Source organism: Nelumbo nucifera, chromosome 5 (assembly GCF_055504915.1).
Source record: "Nelumbo nucifera cultivar China Antique chromosome 5, China Antique-T2T, whole genome shotgun sequence".
NCBI lineage: Eukaryota > Viridiplantae > Streptophyta > Magnoliopsida > Proteales > Nelumbonaceae > Nelumbo > Nelumbo nucifera.
This window is the reverse complement of record NC_142653.1, coordinates 984139-1009506: the sequence shown is the minus strand read 5'-3', so window position 1 is coordinate 1009506 and position 25368 is coordinate 984139. Positions and strand designations below refer to the sequence as shown.

The 25368-nt window shown below is 38.1% G+C and overlaps 2 protein-coding genes and 1 long non-coding RNA gene across 7 annotated transcripts; 2 read left to right on the top strand and 1 right to left on the bottom strand.

Moving 5' to 3' along the window:
- The first annotated feature begins 2893 nt into the window (after positions 1–2893).
- Positions 2894–11933, top strand: CPK26 (calcium-dependent protein kinase 26). 4 transcript variants are annotated; one of them, XM_010267959.3, is made up of 9 exons: positions 2894–3144; positions 3563–4351; positions 4824–4967; positions 5056–5208; positions 8830–8945; positions 9302–9469; positions 9614–9838; positions 10540–10688; positions 11682–11933. In XM_010267959.3, exons 2-8 carry the CDS (start codon positions 3598–3600, stop codon positions 10660–10662), a joined length of 1683 nt encoding a protein of 560 aa, XP_010266261.1. In that variant the 5' UTR covers positions 2894–3144; positions 3563–3597; the 3' UTR covers positions 10663–10688; positions 11682–11933. The 4 variants fall into 4 exon arrangements, with proteins under 4 accessions (XP_010266261.1, XP_010266264.1, XP_010266262.1 ...); XM_010267962.2 differs by having other exon boundaries at positions 3135–3407; XM_010267960.2 differs by having other exon boundaries at positions 3135–3407; positions 3530–4351.
- A 3610-nt stretch (positions 11934–15543) lies between these two features.
- Positions 15544–18334, bottom strand: LOC104603809 (glycerol kinase). Its single transcript, XM_010267964.3, has 4 exons — positions 18050–18334; positions 17116–17765; positions 16423–16623; positions 15544–15907 (listed from the first exon to the last, which is right to left on the bottom strand). The coding sequence occupies exons 1-4, from the start codon at positions 18261–18263 to the stop codon at positions 15863–15865; spliced, it is 1110 nt and encodes a 369-aa protein (XP_010266266.1). The 5' UTR covers positions 18264–18334; the 3' UTR covers positions 15544–15862.
- Positions 18335–18467: 133 nt separating this feature from the next.
- LOC104603810 (uncharacterized) lies at positions 18468–24052 on the top strand. 2 transcript variants are annotated; one of them, XR_736272.3, is made up of 2 exons: positions 18468–18819; positions 23867–24052. It is a non-coding gene; the product is annotated as an uncharacterized LOC104603810 (long non-coding RNA). The 2 variants fall into 2 exon arrangements; XR_736271.3 differs by having other exon boundaries at positions 23863–24052.
- The last annotated feature ends 1316 nt before the right edge of the window (positions 24053–25368 follow it).

Here is a 25368-nt window from a genome sequence, read left to right as displayed (position 1 = left end):
TTTCTGGACTTTTTTGTAATTTATGTTATTTTTTGGGTTATTTTGTAATTTATGTCATTTTTCTGTGTATTTTTTTGGTTTTCTGTAATTTATGTTATTTTTCATGTATTTATTTGTAATTTATGTTATTTTTCTTCAATTTCTGGGTTTTATCATAATTTGCGTTATTTTTTCATGTATTTCTTTAGTTTTTTGTAATTTATATTATTTTTCATGTATTTATTTGTTTATTTGTAATTTATGTTATTTTTCTTCAATTTTTGGGTTTTCTCATAATTTATGTTATTTTTCCGTGTATTTCTTTGTTTTTTTTGAAATTTATGTTATTTTTTTTAATTTTCTGGATTGTTTTTGTGTCATTTTTATTATTTTATCTAAATGGGTTGGGTTCAGGTGGATTTGGGTTGAACCTAACCCATTTAATTATATCTAATTGGGTCATTAATGGGTTGGGTTGAAACTCAACCCAAACCTAACCCAATCCAACCCGCCCAATTGCCACCTCTACTCTACGTGGAACCAACCCTAAGATGAATATTTACGGTTAGGGTCTAGACTTTTGCTGACCAACTCAAAAGTTACGGTTGACCTACTCAAAACGATCAATAAATGTATTGACCCGATCCGACCCGATTGTTATCTAGTATTTTCCTTTTTTGCCCCCTCCTTTTGATTAGTAAAACGAACTAAAACCTCATACCAAAGGAAAATGCTAATTAAGATACAAAAGAAGATAACCAGTTCAATGGGTGGAACCATACCACCAAGCTTGCTGAGCAGATGGTTCAAACTTTTAGTAGACTATACATTAGCAGAAAAAATAAAAGGTTAGATTCTTAATTTTGTCCACAATATGAGAATATGACCATAGGATCAATGAATGGTGCATGTAAATGCCAAAATAGCATTTAGAGAATGAGATTGTATTAACAATAATTTCTAGCTCTCCTGCTCTAAAGCAAAAGATAAGGTAAGGGCAAAGCCTGTTCAAGCAGCAGCTTTTACAGAGTTGCATTGAGTGTATTCCCATATACAAAATTATAAAAGGCTGTTGGAACAGTGTGGGCACGGGATGGAAGCCCATCTTCTCCCACCTTAAAAGTGGCCCAAAGTTCTACATCACTACTTTCACAAAAAATAAGGTTCAGGGGTCCACCTGCAGCCTGCAGCCACTATGTATTTGCAATTATTAGTAACCAAGAAGAAGAAGAAGAAGAAAAAAAAAAATCCCTCTGTTATCAACACATGTCCCACCGTCGCATTTTATATTCATACATACACTGAATTCCAAGATTTATTTATTATAGATGAAGAGCAAAATAGTGAAATAATACAAATTCCTCCTGCAGCATTCCATTCACATATAGTTTAAAGCTTTATAGACGCAGAACAAGGTTTTACACGATTTTCTATCTGTGATCTGCTTTAATTAAAACCAACCCATTCAACAGCTTTTGTTTGTCTTTTTTACTATTGAAAAGTAATGAGGATAAGAATTTATTCGCTTCAACTTAAGAGAATATTTAATAAAATAAAAAATACAGAAGAACGATGATTTTCCTAGCTGCAACATTCCATGGACTAGCAAATAAAGCTAATGCAGAGAAATTACAAACAGAAAATATATGAAATAAAGGCTCCTCTCTACCTTCGCACATAGAACATTTTATATGTGGTGATGGTGATGCAGAGCTTCTAGCTATTTTGAAGGCGCTGGAATTTGTTCTTGAAGCTGAATGGAAATTATTTTATTTATTTTTTATTGCTAGTGGGATCTGATTCATTGGCTGCTATTCAATGGTTCTGTTGAAGTTTGTCTCATCATCTCCTTGGCTTTTGTTGGACAAGATTTCGAGCAGCTGGGGATTGATTTCATTGTGTGACTAACAACTAAGGCCTTTAGCTCTTATCAGTTGTGATTTCTATTTCGAAGAATGTACTATCTCAGTATCTTGTCTTGTGTAGCATTTCTTCTGTTTTTATTAGAAAAAGAAATAGGGTTTGTAAATTGTAAATAGATTGGAATAATCAAAATTAATCTAGAATCCTATTCGGCAATATTCAGTTTTAAAATAATTGCATAAAAAAAACCAAAATATTATATTATATTTATAAAATAATTTAAAAATAACTTCGATGAAATTTGAACTTATGAGGATAGTGAAAATATGATATTTTATTTGTTTCGCCCGACATTACGAAAAGATTCGTCCCGACTCCCGACTCCCGACTCCCGATTCTGCAGCTGGACTGCTGAGGCTGAGGCAAGTAGCATGAAAACGTGTGGGGTCGTGTTCACACATTCACGCACAGAGACACAGCACACATAACACAGCACACAGCACACAGCACACAGGGCGTTTAGTAATGTGCCTGCAGACGTGGCAGTGATAAGATTTTATGATATCATCTCAGCAATATTTACCAGTTACTCACACAAAATGAATGTCCTTTATTAATGATTATTTATCATTTTTAAGTCCATTTACCTGCGTCTACGACTCTACGTGGCGTGGTGGTGGTGGGATCCATTTCCAAATTCCAATTCCAAGTATGACTTCTAAATTTAGGCAAAAGTTTTAATTTCCAACTTTACCCTTATGTACCAAGTCAAACCTTTTCATGTCATGCACACGCACACGCAGATGCGAAAGCCACTCCCTCTTTTTTCTCACCCTTTTTTTTTTTTTTAAATTTTCAGTAATAAATAAATAAAAGTAGAAAAAAACTGTCGGTCAAAATACCAACTCCGTCCTCTTTTTTATCTTTTTTTGTTGCGTTTTAGAATTATATATTTTTATCTATTAATATTAAAATATAAAAAAAAAATTAAGAAGAAAATTCGGAAACCGCGTGATTTATAAGAGAGGCGCAAGCTGGTCAACAAATTTTTCTTTTTGTTATTTTGTTGCATTTTCGTTAGTCTGCTGCAACAGCAAGTCACCAACAGCAAACCTAAGACCATGAAGCGATAAAACGCAAAAGAAAAAGAAAAAGAAAAGAGAAAATAAAATGAAAAAGAAAACAAGGGAATTTTAATGCTACATCTTCTTCAAACGTGACAGCGAAACAGCCATGAAAGAGCCTTTCCGTCGATCGCCGCCTTTAAATCAAAGCTTCCATCCTTTTTCTTCATTTCAGCTGGTAAGAGATCTACCTCTCTCTCTCTCTCTCTCTCTAATTCCTCGTCGCTTCTTCTCTACATCGGGCTTTTGGTCCCCAGTAGAACCCTAGAATTGTCAATTCGTCTGCTAGTGATTGATTTTTCAAGGAGCTTGTTGAATTTTACTATTAAAGAAATTGACTCAAACAATCTTGGGAGTATCTTTTCGTGGTTATGCTCTGAAATTACGCTTCTTTATTTGTCTAATTCTCGCTTGGATTTCTTGATTTCCTGTTCGTTGGAGGTAATTGATCGTTAGAGTCCAAGATTGGTTCTTTTTATTTTCATTTTTTTACACTATCTTAAAAGATTTTCAGTTTATTTATTTTTAATCTGAGCTAGGTTCTCGTTTATCCGTTTTCTCAGTTTATTAATGAGTTTCCTTTGAATGAGGGGAAGGCTGTGAAGTCAGTCCGGTCTTTTATCTTTGTTTCATGGGCAACACATGCCGTGGATCTTTTGGTGGCAACCACTTCCAGGGCTACACCGAGCCCATAGATCGCTCCATCTCTAAGAGGAACACTTCTGAGCATTCCACTTACAGTTACTCGCCAAACAACGTGAACACCTACCAGCCCATCGCCGAGGGTTTCGCCAAAGATAATCACAAGAAAGACCAGAATCCAGCTCTGGCTAGTCCAACGGCAAAAGACATGAGGCGGGGATTAGACAACCAGACTTATTATGTCTTGGGTCATAAGACTGCTAACATCCGTGATCTTTACACCCTGGGCCGTAAGTTGGGTCAGGGACAATTCGGCACGACTTATTTGTGCACCGAGATTTCCACGGGTAAAGATTACGCTTGTAAATCTATCTCCAAGAGGAAGCTGATTTCTAAGGAAGACGTGGAAGATGTTAGGAGGGAAATTCAGATAATGCACCATCTATCAGGTCACACGAATATCGTTACAATTAAGGGAGCCTATGAAGATCCGTTGTATGTCCATATCGTGATGGAGTTGTGTGCTGGGGGTGAATTGTTTGATCGCATCATTCAACGAGGACACTACAGCGAGAGGAAGGCAGCTGAGTTGACAAAGATTATCGTTGGGGTTGTTGAAGCCTGCCATTCGCTCGGGGTTATGCATAGGGATTTGAAGCCAGAGAATTTCTTGTTGGTTAACAAAGACGATGATTTCTCTCTTAAAGCCATTGATTTTGGTCTCTCGGTCTTCTTTAAACCAGGTAAACATATCTTGTGAGAATGCATTTTTCCTTTTCTTTGTAGTCCCCAGAAGAAACCTAGGCGCGTCTTCAGAGGCTAACGGTTCTTCAGAATTTTGAATGAGTCCATCTGCAGGTTCAGGACCACCGCCCATCTGTTATTGCCATTCTTATAGTACCTTGGTTTCCAGTCTGACTCAGACTGTAAAACAAATGGGTATCAGATGTTGAGTGGATCACCCAGTTGCCATGCCTTCAGCTTCTTGAGGCCATGACCTATTGATTAGATGGTTGGGATTGGTACCAGATGGACTGCTAATAAGATCGAATAGCATTTTGTATTTAGAAGATTCATTCTTGTTCCTCCTATTTTAATATATACTACTGTTCTTTATGTCCACTTCTTTTCAGTTTCTTATGTACCTCAATTCAAAAGCCGGTTTCAGTTTGATCTTGAGTGGTTGGTTGATACCGTTTGTGCCTTCTACTTCAGGCCAAGTATTTACTGATGTCGTTGGAAGTCCATATTATGTGGCTCCGGAGGTACTTTGCAAGCATTATGGACCAGAGGCAGATGTATGGACTGCAGGAGTGATACTGTATATATTGCTCAGTGGTGTGCCACCTTTCTGGGCAGGTATTTTTGATAAATTATTATCAAGGCTTCACAAGTTGTTAGTTTTAGGTGCTTGATATACTGAGAACATAATCGGTTTGAATTTCAGAAACCCAGCAAGGAATTTTTGATGCGGTTCTGAAGGGAGTTATTGACTTTGAATCAGACCCCTGGCCTCTAATCTCAGACAGTGCCAAGGATCTTATTAGGAAGATGCTCTGTTCTCAGCCCTCTCAGCGCTTGACTGCTCATGAAGTACTATGTATGCAAGCTCCTTCTTTGTCTACACTTTTGCTTAATCTCTGATTTGGTTAGTCAAGACCGCCTACCCATTGCCCAAATTGGAAAAAAAAACAACTGTGATTTTTTCTTATTGACCTAACTGGCTAACCACTCTTTCAATAACTGTAGTACCTCAGATGGTTCACTAGGCCTGTTTACAGTGGTTTTGGTAATTTCCAGAAGAAAACCTGATTGAATTGATATGATCAGGTAAATTTTCACAGCAACCAAATCTAATAATTAGGGGTGTAAGCAGAGTGACTTTGAAGTCATTCTAAGATAAAGACAAAAATCAATGAGCAAAAATATAAATTATAGAATGGGAAGCACACCCATAATTAATATATATTTTTTTTCACTATACATGTAGATTAAAAATTCGAAAGAAGACATTTTGATTTTTGAGTTGAAAGAACCTTTGAAGATTGGGTCTGCAACATTTAAAGAACTATTACTTGCTAAAAGTGTGAAAGGTGTCTGAGCTATTTGTGTAAATGAATGTCTCTCACGATTGGGTCTTCAATTAGTATGGTCTCTCATTTGTTTTAATCTAAACCTGAAAATGTCATCTGATAAAAAAAAAATCTGAAAATGTCATGGCGACAATATGACCTGCACCTGTGTAACTTGCACTGTTCTATGAACTTCATGGTGGTAGACTGCTGGTGTGGTATGTGATGTTGGTGCAGCAAACCCAGCAATGTGAATCTATGGAACTCCAAACCATAAAGATACATTGTTCAAACAGACAGGGTGGGGGGGTTAGAGGAAGAATACATTGGTGATGGGTTGAGAAAACAACAAAGGAGGGAGAAAATGAAAGAGTTGGGTTCGACTGACATTTAGGGTTAGGGTTGATTGGCATTCCTTTAACAAATAAAATATTACCTTTAATTACTGCTACTTGACGATAGTAAATAAAGTTGATTGACATCAAGCATAAATAGATATGATCAGTTTGGATATTTATTGAATTGAATTTAGATCCTGATTCAATTCAATAAATTATAGGGCAAATTTCTTAAACTACCCCTAAGGTTTAGGAAATTGACTAACTATTCCCCTACTGTTTCAGTATTATCTTAAAGTACCCCTACTGTTTCTAACAATTGAGTAAATCTTCCTTACCGTTAGTGTCCGTTAACGGAAAGATTAAAAAGACTATTTTGCCCATCACTCAGAAAACTCAACTCCTGGTTCAACAGAAGACATCGTCAATGATCTTCAAGCTCTTTGGTCCTGATAAATGCTGATGATCGACTGGCCTCAGGGGTTGTGGTTAGAGACGTTGAACAGATTGAGGTGTAGGGGGCTGAGCAATAACAGTGGTGCTCAAGAATGGAGAGTGGGTCTTGGGAGCAACTGGGCGTTTGAAGGACTTGGGTAGGATAAACGAAGGGGGGTCCGTTGTTTGTGGCAGTGATGAAACAGGGGAGAGAGAACGAAGGGGGGGGAGGGGGGGGGGGAGGGAGGGAGGGAGGGAGAGAGTGAGAGGTAAGCTTTCAAGTTTGACTGCTGGTGGCGATCGAAAAGGTGACGCTGGAGAATGAGTAGCCAGAAATCCTTACCTCTATTCTTCGGTCATGAGGTTCCTGTACATCGTTCTCCACAGACGGATTGGATTTCAAGTTCGACCAACGGTGGTGATTGAAAAGGAGATGCCAATCCGACCTCTCTCTCTCTCTCTCTCTCTCTCTCTCTCTCTCTCTCCTTCTCTTTCTTCTTAATGGCCCTCTCCCATCTTACAACTCTATCATTGGACGGAAATCGTCTTTTGGGTGAGCTCTCGTTAGATATAGTTTCGTGGAAGTCATTGACTTCTCTGAACATTAGTAGAAATCATTTGTCTGGTGACATTCTCCGTGCCATTGGATTACTTCCAAACCTAATTGACCTGGACCTGTTGGAGAACCAACTCTCAGCGATATTCCATTTGAAATTGGTCATCTTAGGCGATATCCCGTTAGGTTGTGTTCAGGCTCTTTGAGGGCTTTGATAACAAGGGCGGCGACCGACAACACAATCGAGACCTTCGCTTGTTTGTTTTGCACGATGAGTTTCACAGTCACCCTAAGGTCCTTCCATTCCTTGGCGGTATCCTTAGCAATATCTTCTTTGACCTTCTTGGGAGAGAGACCAAGTGGCCCAATCTTCGAAGCAAGAGAGCTTGCGGCACTGACCTCACCACTAGTGATGTGTACGTAGACGTTGACGACCTGGGTGGGGTCGAACTTGGGAGGCATGGCTGAATTTATAGAGACAAAACTTAGGGTTCTGGCACTAGTTGGAGGGAAATGAGAAAAAGTCAAGAAGTAGAGCGCCACGAGAAAGTGGGTTGCTTACATTTTCAGTTTTCTGGGTTTGTTGGATAAAGATTTATTTACAGATCACCATCCATTTTCTCTGATATATTTTCTTATCTTTTCTTTTTGCAATATATCAGATCATATTGCTGGATAAGATGAGACGAGGTGCGGTGCTCCGTGAAGCTGCTAGTTGTGCCATAGCCGAGTGCAATCCATTTCTCTCCAGACGGTGGATGCAGAGAGTGTATGACTTGCAAGAAACATCGTATGACCGGCAAGGGAGATGGATAAATAGGGGATTTGGGGTCAAAGAGGTGATCGAGAGGAAGGGGAGAATGAAATGTAGATCCCTTTGTGGTAAGTGAAAAGGGCATTTTCGACCATTAAAGGGTATTTTGGGTATAATTTAACATTAAATCAAACACGTGAGGTCACGTGTAAACGGTTTGTGACGAAGAGTTAACGGGAAGGGATTGCGTGACAATTGTCAGAAACAGTAGGGGTACTTTAAGCGAATACTGAAATGGTAGGGGTATAGTCGGTCAATTTCCTAAACCTTAGGGGTAGTTTAAGAAATTTGCCCTAAATTATAACAAATTTACATTTCAATTTGACTGTTAATTTATTTGAATTATCTGAATTCGATTTGATTATGTCAGATTTCAAACACGATATGGATAATTGAATACCATTTACACTTCTACTACTGATTGCTCATGCGAAGTGTTTTCAGCAAACACTATCTGATTGCCCCATCATCTGGAAATTTGTTTTCCTAATTTTCATTATCTCATACACATGCCGGTGGTGGCTTAGTTCATGGTCATTTTTGAGCCCAGTGAATGGTGTATGAAAGTTCTTGTTCACCTTATACTAAATGCATAAAATATTAAAAATGTTGGGTGGTTAGGCTGAAAGTGGTTTTCATAATTACTTTCTTTATATAATACTTTGGGAGCATAATCATATCAAGGTTCGGTTGCTTGTAAGATATTGTGTATGTGACATTAGTTTGGTGTCTTCTGAGGTTGGTTCGAGTATTTCTTGTAATGTCTCTTGAAAAACTACTGTGTTTCTTGCTACATGAGAACCTGGATATTTTTCTTCTGCTTGAATAGTGACCCAATATATTTGGTAAATGGCTGCTTGAAATTAGTATACTCTATTCAACCTTATCTCAATTATTTGGGATCAGCTATATGTATCCTGTTTTGCCATTTTGTGCTATCAAGGAATTCTTGAATTAGTATTTTCCATCAAAATAATGTACCGATTTTTATTCATGTCAAATTCAGGTCATCCATGGATTTGTGAAAATGGAGTTGCTCCTGACCAAGCATTGGATCCAGCTGTCCTTTCTCGCCTGAAACAGTTCTCTGCAATGAATAAATTAAAGAAGATGGCTTTGAGGGTGAGTGGATATTTGGTGCATTAATTACATTATACAGATGTCCCTTTATGTTTAGGTATATAAAATTACTTGTTTTTTGAGTGGTTCTTCAATCAATAGCATTATATCCCATTTGAGATGATTCCTTTTGAAGAAGGTTTTACTAAGCCTTGTCTTGATTTGTTTTAGCCATCTTATGCTTATTAAATGAGTCATGAGCAGCTTTATTTCATCTTTATCAGTTTGGTATTTTGTTTTTGGGAGATGAATTGGTACCATTCCCATGATTTTCAAGATGATAAATCAAATATTCTTTTGGAGGGGAATCTTATTATCAGTTTCTCTGAAGTTTTCTTATTTTTTGGCTATATTATTAGGTAATAGCTGAAAGCCTCTCTGAGGAGGAAATTGCTGGTTTACGTGAGATGTTTAAGGCAATGGATACTGACAACAGTGGTGCAATCACATTTGATGAACTAAAAGCTGGTTTGAAAAGATATGGCTCTAATTTGAAGGAGTCTGAAATTCGTGATCTTATGGATGCGGTAAGTTCATTTTTTCCGGTAAAGTGGGGTTGTATTATTGCATAGGGATTTTGGGAAGTTAGAGAATATGCTGATAATGTTTATAGCAGACATCCTCACAAAATAAAAAAAGAGGATTGAACTGATTGAGTTTTAAAATTTCAGGCTGATGTGGACAATAGTGGCACCATTGACTATGGAGAATTTATTGCTGCCACAGTTCATCTTAACAAGCTAGAACGGGAAGAACATCTCATTGCAGCATTTTCATACTTCGACAAGGATGGGAGTGGTTATATCACAGTTGATGAACTGCAGCAGGCATGTTCTGAGCATAACATGACAGACATTCTTGTTGAAGATATTATCAAAGAAGTTGATCAAGATAATGTAAGCAATGCATACTATATTCCCAGATATTCTGCTGATATTTGTATAATGATGCATGTTCTATATTTAGATCATCAATACTATCTAGAATTTGAACAAATTTAGCTGTTATGCCTTAACATGCGTTGCTGGAAATGGATTACCAGAAACTTCTTGACAGTATCCAGTGGTACTTATACAATGATGCAGGTTTTATGGTAGATTTTATGTAATTCATTGTAACCTGGTGGGCCTTGTATAGATTTTATGTAACTCATTGTAACCATGCACTATTTTTCATTTTGGACATGGATATAGTCTCCTTTCTTCTCTCCCTTTTCCTTCATTCGAATAAAATCTATCATCATAAATGAGGTAAAGTTTGTTATGCATATTAACAAGATTACCTTTATATGCCTGGGGTAACTCCTTAGGATTATATCACAGTTGAAATAACATTCAATTTTGCACATACTACTTAATGTCAGGTCCATCATAAATTGGCTTTAACTTGTTAAGAATATCACATGTATTGAATAGTATTTAAGAGTTGGGAGATTGGCTGTGCATGTTGAGCAATGTATTTGCTAGAAGTCTACAAGTCTACAAGGCTAATATGTTCCTTGATTATTTCTGATCATCTTTCCTTTTTTCCTCTTTGTTTTATTTTATTTCATTTTATTCTGGAACTTAGATTAAGATTCAAATTTCTTCTGCTTCAGGATGGTAGAATAGACTATGGTGAATTTGTTGCTATGATGCAAAAAGGAAATGGGGGAATTGGAAGACGAACCATGAGGAACAGTCTGAATATGAGCAGGATAGATGCACCAGGATCTCATTAGCCTTTGATTATGCACATCATGTACAGGTATTTTCATATTCCTGTGTTTCTTCTGCTTCATTTTCTTTTCCGTTGTAGAACACATTGGTAATTGTTGCTATCAACTTAAAGAGAAGGATGTGGTTCATCCATAAAACTGGAGGTACAAAGCTTAGAATAGAAGAAACTAGGAAAAATCTTCTAGCTAACTTCATTATGAAGAAACCAAATGCTTTTGATTGTATTGAGCGCTGGGCACAATAATCCTGTCAGCTGAGGGATTAAATCTAATGCTCAGTGAATAAACTAAGGCCTAGTTCGTTTTCCAAGAAGTAGGGGCAAGTAAGTTGGTAGGTCCCACGGAAAAGAAATAAACCTGTGTTCGTTTTCCGTAATAGTGGGTCCCGTGGAAAAGAATGATCCCTGAGTGGCTCATTTATCTGGGGAAGTAATACTCTCATCAGACTTGGGTAAATTACCTATGCTAGCTGAAAATCGCTAATAAATGATGGGATAATATTGCTAATACGTGATGGGATAATATTCCTGAGTGGCTCATTGTACACCTTTACCTGGGGAAAAAAAGAACACTAGCAAGTGCTCTTATTTGGATAAGTGTTTCCTAAGAAACACCTGCCCAGATAAGTGCATTTACCCAGATAAGTCATTTACCGAGATGTGACGAGGCCTCAAAGGAATGTCTACCTGTGATGTATTGTTAATTTTGGTCAGTGCCACCTAGGTATGTGGTATAGGTGCTGTGCGTTCAGCTTTTCTAGAAATCATAGCTGATCAAGGAGGGATGTACATGTCAAGTCCTTGCAACAGGAGAGGGTTAGACATTGTGCCTCAGTAACCTGTGATCAGTCTGTAAATCAACTGTCATCGAAAACACGTAAATCTCCTAATTATTTTGTGATTTCCTGTATTTTTTTTTCAGACATTCCCATCTTAAGATACTTGAGAATTTTTTGATATTCCAATTTCATCTCTGTTGGACATCATTCTGTGCATTTCTGTAACTTGCATTCTTCTACTCAGGGATATTGGCAGGTTGTACAGAAAGGCCGGAAGAGAAGAATCGGTGGTAATGACTTCAAATATGCAAGTTTGGTTGGCATCCAGCTCCGAAACCTTGGGACATATTACAGAAGCTTCCAGAATGAAGGTTTTATGAGTGAGCATTTTGTTAGTCATGCCTGTTTGTGGCCAAATAATTGGAAAAAAGAAAATCCATATGACTTCATTGAGTGTATGCTTCTCCCATTTAAAGTTTGAAGTTTTGTTTGTCAACATCTATTCCTTTGTTTTAAGTTTTAACAACTTAGTTCCCTTTATGCAAAGGGACGGGCAGCTTAACTGGGCTCGACTCAACTCAGCCTTAATCCATCTACTAGGGATCGGCTGTACGAATCCTCTAATGCCATTTGCTCTATCAAGAGCCATGTTTTCGGTCCAAACACTGCCAGTATTGAGTCCGATGAAAGAGGGTTAAAGGAGGATTTTGTCAGTTGCCAACCTTAGCCATTCCAATATCAGTCTGATTCTGTGAATAGTCTGTATACCCTTTCCAATTTAAGGGTCAAATTGGTTGAAGAAACGTTTATCTAAAAAAAAAGGTTAAAAATGGTTGAAGAAACGCTTATCCACAAATAAATAAATAAATAAGAATAGTTGAAGAAATGCTTAAACTAAAGATCAGAAATTCACAATCTGAACGCGTGAGTGGGGAATTGACGCGTTGTTTCTGCCTGCAAATGCTGCCACCCATTAGGGGGTTGCGATCTGTCTAACGGGTCAATGGGATCCTGGGCTCCCGTTTGTGTTTGGAGATGTAAGCAGAAACCAAACAGAAGTCTATCTTAACATCTGGGTAATTACTCGTTTGAAACTTCTTTTTCCGGGCTGTAGCAGATAAAGTCATAAAACTGTACGAGAGAACATATGATGAAATGAGATGGTTATCGTTTGAAACAAAATTGACTAATTGAGCACTCTTTTTTCTTGATAAATAATTGAGCACTCTTTCACAAACTGAGTTAAAGCATTTTGCATTTTGTATCTGATTCTGGGCCAGCAATTTCGGAATGGGCATTCGGCAAGGGCAAGCGCCAGTGCGGTGGTGGGGTGATCGGCTGAATGGGTGACATGGAACTGCGATCTGCCAAACCGCCTCCCCTCATACGATGATGAGCCTTTTTCTGTTTTCTTTTTAACTATATAAAATGTGGAAATGAAGCTTATAAGTTATACCTTATTTCTTTGGGGTAAATTCCTGATTAATTTCCTGTAGGGATGCAACTTTTTCGGGTTAGGGTTGAGAATTTTGTCAAAATTTCAATAGGCTCAACCTGAAACCCAAGCCCCTATTTTATGATTGGAGTGTAAACTGTTAACCCGAGCCAACCTGACTTGCACCCCTACTTTAGGGTTGTGACGAGTTAGTATCAAAACTTGAAATATGTCGTTTCAGTACCTGAACTTTCAAAAATTATCAATTTAATACCTGTCATTAAAAGTCCACCAAAGGCATATGATGTCATATGCAATTTATAACATTCCAAAATTACCTTCTTGAAGAAAATACTGTTCATTATTTTCTTTCTTGAGAGTAAAACCCAGAGCAACGATGGACAGTCCCAAATCAGTAGCTTGGAAGTTCTCTCCTTCATTTAAGTGCATTGGACTAGTGGGAATACTGCATATTCACTAGCTTTTGTGTGAAAAAATACCAGAACAGACCATTCTTTTATCCCTATCCCCCTTGCTTGTCACTGTTACTGCTCTCTACTAATCAAGTTTTAGACGCATTGGCTTCGTGTTACTCCAGCGGTTGCAGAAGGACCAACAGGATTGGGTCCTCCAGGTTTTAATAACAGCGGCTCCAACTTCCCAAACCCAACAACATACAGGAATAACTTAAACTTCAATTCTCAAGGCTATGGTGAGCCAAACGCACCCGGTGTTCCAACTAATGATGGTTCTACTAGCTATGAAGCTGGGCCCGTTGGTGAAAATGTACAGGTTTATTAATGAAGAGGGTTGGGTGGTCCTTGTGCTTGGACTTGTTGGAAAAACTTACATTCAGTAAGTGGAACTTCTGGCAGTGTGATTATCGAACGACCATACCAACGCTTGGTGATGCTCCATTGCCAATCTGCTAAGTGCTTATTTTGTTTCTGTTCTATTAGCACCTGTTCTATTTAGCTGCTCCAGGAGAAATTTGGAACAATATGCCTTGGGCAGCTGCCAGAATTTGCTTCCGATCATTCCTTAGCAGTCTTTTTCAGTAATGGTGACAACGCAAGGGGACACAGGGATGGAAGGATCGAGATGGTTATATTCTTGGTTTTGTTAGTGGATTACATGTAATGGAGTTTGAGAGAGTTTAAATGTTCAAAAAAAAAACAATAATTGTAAATTTGACTGTAAGATTCGTAATCAGCAAGATGATGCTGGGCCTATTTGTCCTATTGGCCAATTGCTTTTGTGGTGATGTTAGTATTAGCAATGTGGATCAAATCCAGGCCTTTCATCGTCTCGTTCTACAGTCTAAGGGGTTTTCTTCAGAATACATGGTCGGTTCCTTAGATTTGGGTTTCAGGTGGGGCTCTGGAACTCTTCGTAAAACTTATTAAATTCTTGTTAAATTTAGAGGTGAAGAACATCTGCAATATTTGTCTGCTCTACTTAAATGTCTGTGGTCATCGTTTGCAGTATTTCCCACCTTTCTGCATCTTTTTTCTTTCTTTTTCATAAATTTCAAGGGGTGTAGATGACATTCAAAGGACATTGTGTCATTTTACAAACTTCTTAACGTCCGTTAATGATTTTGGACTAAACCTGCAATTTTCGAGATAGTGACACGTTTTGAAGTTCAGATACTAACTTGCAACAACCACTAAAGTAAAATATACTAATTAGGAATTTACCCTTTTTTTTTTTGTCGGATAGACCTTGGAAGGGGAAAAGTATGAAGATTTTGATTGTTGACATGGAGCTTTTACTGTGTTCCATACCGAGAGAATGTAATAGCCACTATTGGACGGAGGATCGAACTCTAAAATAGGGCACATATCATATAAGGTATATGACAATATTTATATAGGTGGTGTGCAAATTGGAAGGTGAAAGCTCACTTTGGACTGTGGTGCAGGGTTTTGACTCTAGAGCAAGGTTTAAAGTATGGATACAGACAAATGTGTGTATCATGCATTTTGGGTGACCAATACACTAGTTTTTTTTTTTCGGAGAAGTATGGATTTGCCCAATGCAGATTTCTGATTTACACTGCAGAACTATAAACATTCAAAAGGACCACAACCTACACTCTATGCACCAACTCCCGCCCGTGAATTGGCATCAATTCCGAGCTGGCACCTACCCCGACAGTACTTTGAGCCTATAAATTCTGACCCTGGGCTGATTGGTCATTCTCCTTTTTTTTTCATATTTTTACAGGGGGTCTATAATACAAGTCTACTGGCCACCACACATTGATGTACACGTTGACTCAACCAAACACACAGGAATATTGGTGATATAAGGTACAAGACATGTTTCCAATGTGTGGCTGGTGAACATGGCCAGAAATGTGTTGTGATCATCAGATCCGAACTCCGATAATACTCCCATTTAAAGTTTAAAAACATCAAAAAATAAAAACCCCTTAATATTAAGTGTTTCGGTGACTCCCCTAAAAGATACTATGCACCTTACTTTGAAGTTTGAACCTAGGTCTAGAGATCATCTTCATGGTGTTTTGCTAAATTTTAGTTTTGGACAAGGTCACAAGGCCATCAAATTTAAAAATTAATAGAATAGCATAATAATGAAAATACATTTCTCAAATTCTACATCATGATGTCTTGACCACAAACCAAGATTAGATGGACTCCAGGGGTAAGAATATGCCCTTTCTCTGGTTTAACCTTAGCCATTCTATATGATTTTGTAAACCTTTTTTACACACACATTGAATATAAGTGACGGTAATATTTGATGGTGTGTACAAAAGAAGAAAAAAAAAAGATGGTCTGCCGGCATAGGGTCATTTCCTCTACCAGACAACAATGTTTCTTGCGGTACATAATAAATTGGTGCATGATTAACATCAGAGAAATTTTAGAAAAAGCATCCTTACATGGCTTTACTGAGCGTGCCTGTGAATACAAGTTGTCAATTTCATTTATTTTCTTGTGAAATTGTGTTGATATCATGGGCTATTCATCCTCTGAGGCTACAGTTTCATGTCCAATAGCAATTTCCTGTAAGGCGGAACTAGTGTCAAAGAAGCCAGAAATACAACTAATATTTCTTCAGAACTAGCATACATGCACCGACTTTAAAGACGAAAAATCAAGGCTTTGACCTTCTTTTTTTTGGGTCCGGTCTTTTGGTCTAGTGGGCTTTCACTTGCCAAACGGGAGAATACCGATTTTTGGTCTAGCAGTCTTTGAAAAGTCCACTAGATCTTCTGAAGAGACTTACCAAAGAGGGCAGAAATATTAGGACACCAAACAGCAATGCAGAAAACTAAATCCTAATTGTCTTGGATTTTACAGAATTGGAGTGACAACAGAGCCAACCTTCTGTGTGATCATTCATAATTCATGGTTCCAATTCTGGTTGCCTCAAAAGCAGGAGGATTTAATAACCCCTAAGAGGGAACACTGAGACCTAAAACTTGTTTAGGCAGGACGCAAGATGACAGTGCAGGTGGTGGTAGGAATACCAACCAGCTCGCTATGAAGTAAGAAGACTGAGTATAGAAAGAACTTGCCTTCAGCTTTCCATCTTTGGAGAAAACACATCTTGATGTCATAGTGTGCCCATTGTCTAATAACCATCCCACTTCCCCACAAACTTCACCATTTTCTCTTTCTGTCAATGAACTCCATAATTGTTTTGGGAGAAGTATAAGACCGTGTTTATCTCTTACTGTTCTTTCTGCTTTCTCATCAACAAATTCTTGGAGAATATTCTGTAGGATTCAGGACTAGTTAGAACTACATATGAACCTTGAAACAAGTAACTGTGTGCATGTCAAAATACCCTTTTCATTAGTCAAGTGAATGTTGAATAACAACTACCCTGTGGTAATAATTAGAGAGGACCTGAAAGCATAAATCCTCGTACAACTACAACATTTAAGGGGCTAACCAATTCCAAATGGTCTTGCAATTCGCAACATAGGGCCATTTATATTCAAAATAAGAAACTCTGAAGAGAGGTAAAATTGGACTGTGACTTTGATTCATCAAAAGCATAAACATAACGAGGAGAAGAGAGGACCTCTGATATGGCTTTTTACAAACTACTAAGCACCAAGTTTTTTGAGTTCGAGTTCTTAAGCATGATTCATAATAATGAAGAAGTTGATAATAAGGCATGGCCAATATATCAAAAACAAAAAAAAAAAAGAAGAGAAAGGAAAAGCAACCAACCGAAAAAAAGGGGGAAATATTGAACTCACAGTTTGGGAACCTTGGAAGCTCGCAACAGTCTTAGAACCATTCCATGTGCCGAGAACTTGAGAATCTTTCAAGGCATCGGTGGAAGCAAATCCAGAATCGCGAAGAGCACACCCACCAAGTTGTTCCCCATTTCTGAATGGGCCATACCACTGCTCGCGAAAGACCCTGATATTCTGCAACGATGAGACCGTATCGTCTAAACGCATAACTTGAATTATCCTCACACGCGACTCCCGATTTAGAGGATCAACCAAGCAATGCTCCAACTCCAACAGTCTGTGCATATCTCGGTCATCATCATCCTCCACAGGCCACATAGCTACGTAACATCCGCTAGGGTGATATGCAAAGGCTGCAACTTTGTTATCTGGTCCTCCCACATTCCTCTCATCAACGCTATACCGTGTTGCAGCATCAGCTTCGCACCCAACAGTAGGAAGTAGCTTTATCAATTTGTACGACAGAACACGTTCCTTTGATTCTGCTAGTGTAGGGCATTGCGTCTGCCAATCAAACACCTGAACTTCCCACTCCCTAAAGGCTTCCGGTACGACGGATTCAGGAAGTTCAATTGGTTTTCCTTCCTTTGTGAAATCTGCTCCGTGCCCGTCCCATTCCCCAGAAACATTTCTAGCGAACTCTGCCCAATCTATCATCGTATATAGACAGAAGAAGGAAATAGAAAGGAAACAAACAAGAAAATCATTAATTTTAGTATTATAATATATTTACTATAGTAAACTTGGACTCGGCTAACACTATCATATGTAATTGGGGCTTGTATTGGTTTACAGTTTTGGGATGACAGTAGATCCTAAATAAACACACGAACACAACAACAACAACAACAACAGCATCATCTTGAGCTTCAGTTGTGGTTAACAGCACAAAGCAAGGAATCGAAGGAAGAAATTAGAGAAATGAATGACTTACTACTGGAAATCGGATCCGATATCTTTTCCTCAACTTGGAAATCAGAGGTGACCTTCACTGCAGAGGCAGAAACAGAAACTAGTTTCTTACATGGGAGACGTCGAGAGGGAGATGCAGACTTGAGTATGAAATTAGGGTTTCGGAGGTTTAAAAGTGGGAAATTGTGAGCAATTAAGGTTTTATTGCGGGGAATAACGTTTGCAGAAACTACCATTTGCACACTCTCGAACTCTCTCTCTCCCCGCCTCTCCGCAAAACAAGAGAACGAGAGGGAGAGATAAAAAATTAGCAAAGCAAAGGTAAGGAACAATGAAAGGGGAGCAGCCAGCAGAGACACGAATGCGACACGTGTGAAATATTTTCTGATGATTGACCAATTGACCATCCTATCCATTCATTGATGATCAGCACACAATCGAATGGAGACCAGCAATTCCGTGCACGTGGCAGTTGAACTTTTTTCTGACATTTTACATAAGTACCGGGGGTTATGTGTCCACAAAATTCATTGCCATGCCTTTGACACGTATAAACCTGATAGTTCGAGCTCTGACATTGACATTCACCATTGTTGGAGGAGAGAGAAATAGGGGCTCCCCAAAGCAATCTTTCATGGCGTTTATGAGAGGAGAACCGCTGGTGGCAAAGCTCGCAGTGCTAGCGAGGTTCGTTGTTCTTCCAGGAGCAATGGCCGCTGCTCTGATCTATTCTCCTCAACAGGACCCCAACAAGAAGGGCCATACAAAGTAGTGTGATTCATCCCTTTCCAGGTTCGGTCTTTGGCTCTCCCGTTTCCATTATTTTGTTTAAGAGTTTGGGTTATGAATTTAGTTATCTGTTGCTTTTTAATGGTTTTGGTTCGTCTTTGTCTCTGGGTTTAAACGATCTTCTAACTAGGGTTTTTGTTTATTCTTTACATGGGTTTGGCATTCATTTATTTGCAAATTTTCTTCTTTTCTTTATTTTTCTGTGTATTATGTTGGTACATCAGCTTGTTATTGGTACTGCGACTATTATAGATTTTTCAATTGTCGAATCGAAAATAAGAGGAATGAATTAAAGGCGGATATTTCTATTTTAGAGTTGAATTGATCCCCAATTTGGCTGAGCTAATCAAGAGGGCTGAATGTGGTTGAAAAATTCAGAACAAGAAGGGTCGTCCTTCCGCACGGGATAACCTGGAAATAGCAGTAATATAGACTGCACCATACACTTCTTAAACTTGGTAAGATGAAAAGTAATCCTTAATTGTGTTCTCAGTTGATATAGAACCATGCTTTAGTTTGAATTTAGAATCTTGGGTCTCCGGGCCAGGCTAATAATGCTCATCCCTCGTCTTTTTGTATCTTTGTTCATTCTATTTTACATATTAATAATTTTTTTTTGGATTACTCACAAAAAAAAAGTTGAGGTACATATATGCTTCGATTGTGTTTGAATCTATAATAACCCAGAACTTGCACGCCCCCAGTGTATTGGTTTCAGACACAATATGTCTTGGGCCTTGAGGGGAGTCACGAACCATGAGGAGTTGTCAAACCGGGGGCTTCGTACACATACACGCACGTAAGACTTGTACACTAGAGATGGACACCACTTACAACCCAAAAGCCTAAGCTTTTGAATTATGGGCCACTCTTGTATATGTCTTTTGCACTTCTTGTGTCTTTCCAATGTGCGACTCTCTTTCATTCCTCATTCCATACACCTACTCACATGTGCATCCCAACAATATGTTGCCAATATGTCACCGGATACTGCATGTTGGTATCCATGTCACCGGATTGCAGGCATAGATAATTAGATATGGAATCAAATTCTACTAGAGCCATGCTTTCATGACTTCAAATGATTGTTCCAACCTAATTAGTTCTAATTCTGCTACAATGTGGATTTTGAATGCTAAAATCCCACATTTTTCTAAGTTTGCCCTGTTGTGGTAATGGTCACAAGTAATGGAATACAGGCTTCGATTCTTCCACAAATCCCAATTCTGCCCTGATCCAAACATAATCTTGTCATCTTTTGATCAGCAGCTAGCCATTTTAATTTGTTGTGAAGAGAGTGCAATCTTTTTGTCAATTATAATGCAGAGAAAGAGAAAAGGACAAAACATTAGAAAAAAATAAAAAATAAAAACCACACACACACAAAACGATTTTGTGGTTCTTAATTTGAGCAATTGTCCATGGACAAAACAAAATCTGAGGCCTTTGATTAGAATACAAAATCAACCTGTTAAACCTACAAAACGAAGCTACTCCAACCCCAGCTCCATGGACAATTGCTCAAATTAAGAAATATACCTACCCTAGGGGTATAGTTAGATGGCAGATCTATACCAGTTAAATCAACCTGTTAAATAGAAATCATACAATTTTTAGATGGCAGATCTATACCTACCCTAGGGGTCATGGCTTGGTGTAATGGTAAATTTCAGGCTGAAAATCAGGAGAACACTGGTCTTATCCAGTCCACCCTCCCAAGACCCCAAATAGCTGAGACCAACATTGGGTAATGGCCTTCTTATATGTCCTTTTCCCTGTCATTGTTATTACGAATCTGGAAAGCATTAAAAACTGAGTGAATTATCCTTGGTATATGGGGAGTCATCCAGTGGACATGATTAGGTGAGTGTGGTTGGGATCAAGTAGGGCCATATGCAAGTCTTCTGAAGGATCCATCTGCTGCAGTAGCATGAGGTAAATTATTGAGTTTTCTGCAAAAAGAAAGACATTGTTGTCATCATCATCCAAGTCTTATCCCAACTATATGGGTCAGCTACACGAATCCTATTTTGCCTATCCATTCTGTTTAATGCCGTATCCATTGTTAAATTATTGGTACTTAAATCATTCTTATTGCTTATACCCATGTCCTTTTTGGTCCACCCCTTGGCCTTCTAGCTCCTTCAACTTGTAACAAATCACTTTTTACAAGTGTTGTTGATTATCTTCTATGCACATGACCAAACCATTTTGGTCTACTTTTTTTTTTATCAAAAGGCGTGCCTCTAGCCACTCAGGTGGGGCGCATTTGAAGGTATGCACCTTGCCTAGGTGCTAGGCGCAGCGCTTTCAAAAGACGCATGCCTAGGTGCTAGGTGCCTTGCCTAGACACACTAGGCATGCACCTGGTGTGCCTTGCACTTCAGCCTAGAGTATGCCTTTTTTAATTTATTTGCGCCTTTTTGTTCTTTTTTGAACCTAACGGCTAGGCTGGGTGCTCCGCTGCTCACCAAATCTCCAAGAACTCCCTATTTGCTAATGTTCATTCATTTATCCTAGTAAAATATTTTCTTAAAAGACAATTAATATTATAAAGTCATTTATTTTGTGTAAGGATTAAGCATTTAATACCCTAACATGGATTTGTTTGGGCTTGCCTCGAGAGGCTTGGTACAAAGGTGGCTTGTAGAATCAAGAATGCAAGATGTTTTACATCACACTAGCTATTTGAACTAATGCAATTGAGGTAAAAGATAAATTGTGGGTTTTACATGCTTGAAAATGTTTTATATATTTAATTTTCTTTTTAAATTTTCATTTGAATACACTTTACATGTTATGCGTATGTATTTTAATTTTAGATAATAGGTTTTTTAAAGCATTTATTTTGAAACTAAAGTTTATATTTTTATTTATATTGTGATTAGTAATTTTTTTTTTATTTTTTTTATTTTTAAATTTTTTTGAAAAATTTTGCCATTTTTTGTATTTTTGCACCTTGCTTCGAAAGGGCACACATCTCACGGGTGCAAATTGCCCCTTGCACTTTTAAAACATTGATTTTATCACCTATTGGAGCTACTCCTACGTTCATATAAAAGACTTCATTGGAAAAGATATCACCTATTGATTTATCAAAAAAAAAAAAAAAAGACATCACCTATTGGAGTTACTTCTAAGTTCCTACAAAAGATTTCATTGGAAAGGGGAGACTCCTATACCCCAGATAGTTGCATTGAAGGCTGAGTTGCGTTGAATTGAGTTGAAATGAGTTGAGGGAGACTTTTTCATGCACTTAATAAGGACCATTAAATGGCTAGAATCTTGAAATAGTAAGGGGTGATTACCCGGTGATGATGTCAAGTTCTTTCAGAAAATCTCTTTTTTGACCCATATCTATATGTACCGCAAGAAAATGGAGTGCTGATCGAGTGTCTTTTAAAAGGGGTGAATGGGTGTTTTTGGTGTTTTGACACTTCTCTCTTTCCCTGCCCCCATTGTGGTTGGAGATTTTTTCCTGGTCCCTCTCTTCCCCTTGCCCCCATCATGGTTGGGGATTTTTCCTGGTCAAGGATACTTTGAAGGTGTTTGGTTCTTTTCTAAAGATTCATTCTTTCCTTGTGACATTGGATAAGATTCTTATGGTGTTTCTCATCATTCTTAGCAATGGAGAGTGTAAGGAGGAAAGTATTGGCAATCAAGATAAGTTCTATGCACATAACTGGCATGCATTGAGTTATGTTCCTTGAGGGATTGCTTGACAACCTGTAATGGAAAGGGAACTCTTGTTTATTTGAGAACAAAGCTAATGATGTGGAGGTTATTGAAGAGAGGTCAAATGGCTCTTGGTGCAGTGGTAAATCCTGTTTCAGTAGATTTTTGGAAGCCCTTCCTTGTAGGGTTTTGTGTGTATTCTCATCTCCTTTATCTATGATAGTAATAGACCTTTTCTCCTTTTGGGTCATTTGGTGTTAGTAAGTTGTAATTACAAAAAATCCTTTTGTTTTCCTTCATAGTCATGGCTCAGTATGATGTGTACCTATTGTTCCAATGTTTTCCCCCTCTATTTGTGTCTCCAAACTGAACTGGATCTTAACTGTTACAGTTGGTGGTTCATGGCTCAGCATTTCAACCATTTAGCCCAGACAGTTCATACCATGTCTCCATCCCTATGCCACTATTGACTGTATTGAATATTTCTAAGAGTTATATAAATCTATGGTAACTGTGGGTGTTAATGTTTTTCATATAGTTGATGCACGTGTAGTAGAGAGATCCCAAATGGGTTTTAGGAACCCCAATCTGTCACCTTTGAGGCCAGGGTTCTAATTCCTAGCAAATGGATGTTTAAAAAAAAAATCCATTTTTTAATACCTCTCCCTTAATAAAAGATAAATAAATAAATAAAATAAGAATAAATAAGAACATGAAGGTCAGTGGCTCCAAATCTTGGTTATTAGTATTAGTAAAGATAGAACTGACAACCCTTGCTTGGAAAAAGGGACCGATGATCATAATGCTACTGCAAAAGTAGTATGACAGTAACTCAGTAAGCTCAACTGCAAAAGTAGAAGAGTACATCTAAACTGTTTGGTTGTTCAGTCTGAACTGATTTGGTACCAAGGTATTGATTTCAAATGTATGATAGTTCAATACAGTTGGGAATGAAAATTCTCTCAGTATGAGGTAGACAAGTAGAAGTAAACAGCATGTAGTTTGAAATCTCCTATGCAGATGTTATAGCAGAAGTGAAACGGTAAATTGAAATCCTCTCCTTGTATGCTTTTATGCACAGAACTGTATGGATACACATTACACAGATTGAATTGTTCAACAGAAGTATGCATTTTTTCTTGATAAATAATTCCCATACAATGTCATTGCCACTCCAAATAGGAGCAGCTCCTCCATTTTCCAAAGGGCTTTGAAAAGAAAAGGTTATTTCTGTTACAAGTAGGTGTCGTAATTTGTAGTTTAGCGAGAAGGATTTACATAATCCTCACTTGTGCTGTATAACCGTATCTATATTTCACCCTGAACATATTATAGCTAACGGTGTTTTCTTTTTATGTTTTTTGTTTTAAGATAGGAATTTACAGCCACATAGGATGCAAGTTTCGACTTTGGAGTGCCTGAATAATTTTTTTGGGATGGCTGTGGTTTCAAGGTTATTTTTCTTGTTTTGCACCTAGGTTTTTCATTTTAGATGTGGGTAAAAAGACTAGTGCTTGTGTTGAGATTTGAATAAGAATGAAGACTTAAAAAAGTTTCTGCATTTGCATCTTGGACAAATGAAGATGATGTTCAAAATATGTATCTTTTTTTTTTTTTTTTGGCTTCGAATATTGAAAATGTAGATCTACTCTTGAAAACATCAATCGAATTGTAGCCAGTAACACCATCCATAACAGTTATCAACTACTAATGCCCAGAGAAACAGCAAAAGAAAAAAGAGTGGGGATGGGGTGTGGGAATTGGGCACAGCAAAGTGTGAAGTCATTTGTAGGGCCCAATTAGGTTGGTATTGGGCATATTGATATGGCAGGGAAATCGCATCTAGAAAAGTCGAAAGTTCGCTAATTTTGAGAGACACCCCCTCACGTGTTGCCTGCCAGAGAACGTGTGCTTTGTTGTTGTCGCCTTCCTTCTTGTGTTGAGAGAGAGAGAGATGAACAGAGTGTGTGAGGGAGGAAGATGCCAAAATGGCAAGTTCGTAAAGCCTGTGGGGATTCGTATCAAAAGACCCTGTATTCTTTGGTGAAGTGAAAGTATACTTTTGCTGGGGGGCGGGTTGGGGTTCGTACTACTCTCTCTCTCTCTCTCTGATTTGGACCCAGCTTCAAAATCCCGAATTCGTATTTATTTTTATGCGCTGATGGATGACTTCCACTACTAAACCAATGGAAAAAAGAAAAGAACAAACTGACATAAAGTTATTGGTGCATAATTGAATTGTAAATGGCGACAAAATTATGTGTATGGCAGAATTGTTGGACTTGGGCCTTTTGGGGTGGTTGTACACAGCAGATGGCTGCTGTTCAAGTCATCAAACCCAAAGTCTTTTCAGATTTAACTCATTGGCTACTACTACCAGGACACAGCACAAAAGAAATAATAGGCCCTCTGGTTTCTTCTTTTCTTTTCTTTTTATTTTTTGTTGTCTTTCAACTTCAAGCTCAAATTCTGCTATTTTCTATTCTTTACTCTTTTTTCCCCCCTTCTGATCTAATCTATCTATTGACTTTTAATCTAATATGTCTGAATCCAACTGATGAGTCTGTGTGTCATCTGATTATTTCCACTGATATGTGCTGATCAATCTTTACCAGATGTCCTGTTTGTGTTTCGTACTAAAAATGGTAATATGTGAGAATATCGTATAACAATTCTCTCTCTCTCTCTCTCTCTCACGCACATTTGAGGTGCTGCTGCTATTTACTAGCAAATGAAGAAGCGCCCATTTTGGCCACTTCTTAGTAAGGAAGGAATAGGAAGTGCCGAGTACCGACTAAACCGTATGACAATTTTGATTTAGAGGTTCCCTTCCCTGCCACTTCCATCATTTAATTTTCAAAACAGACCCAAGGAAGT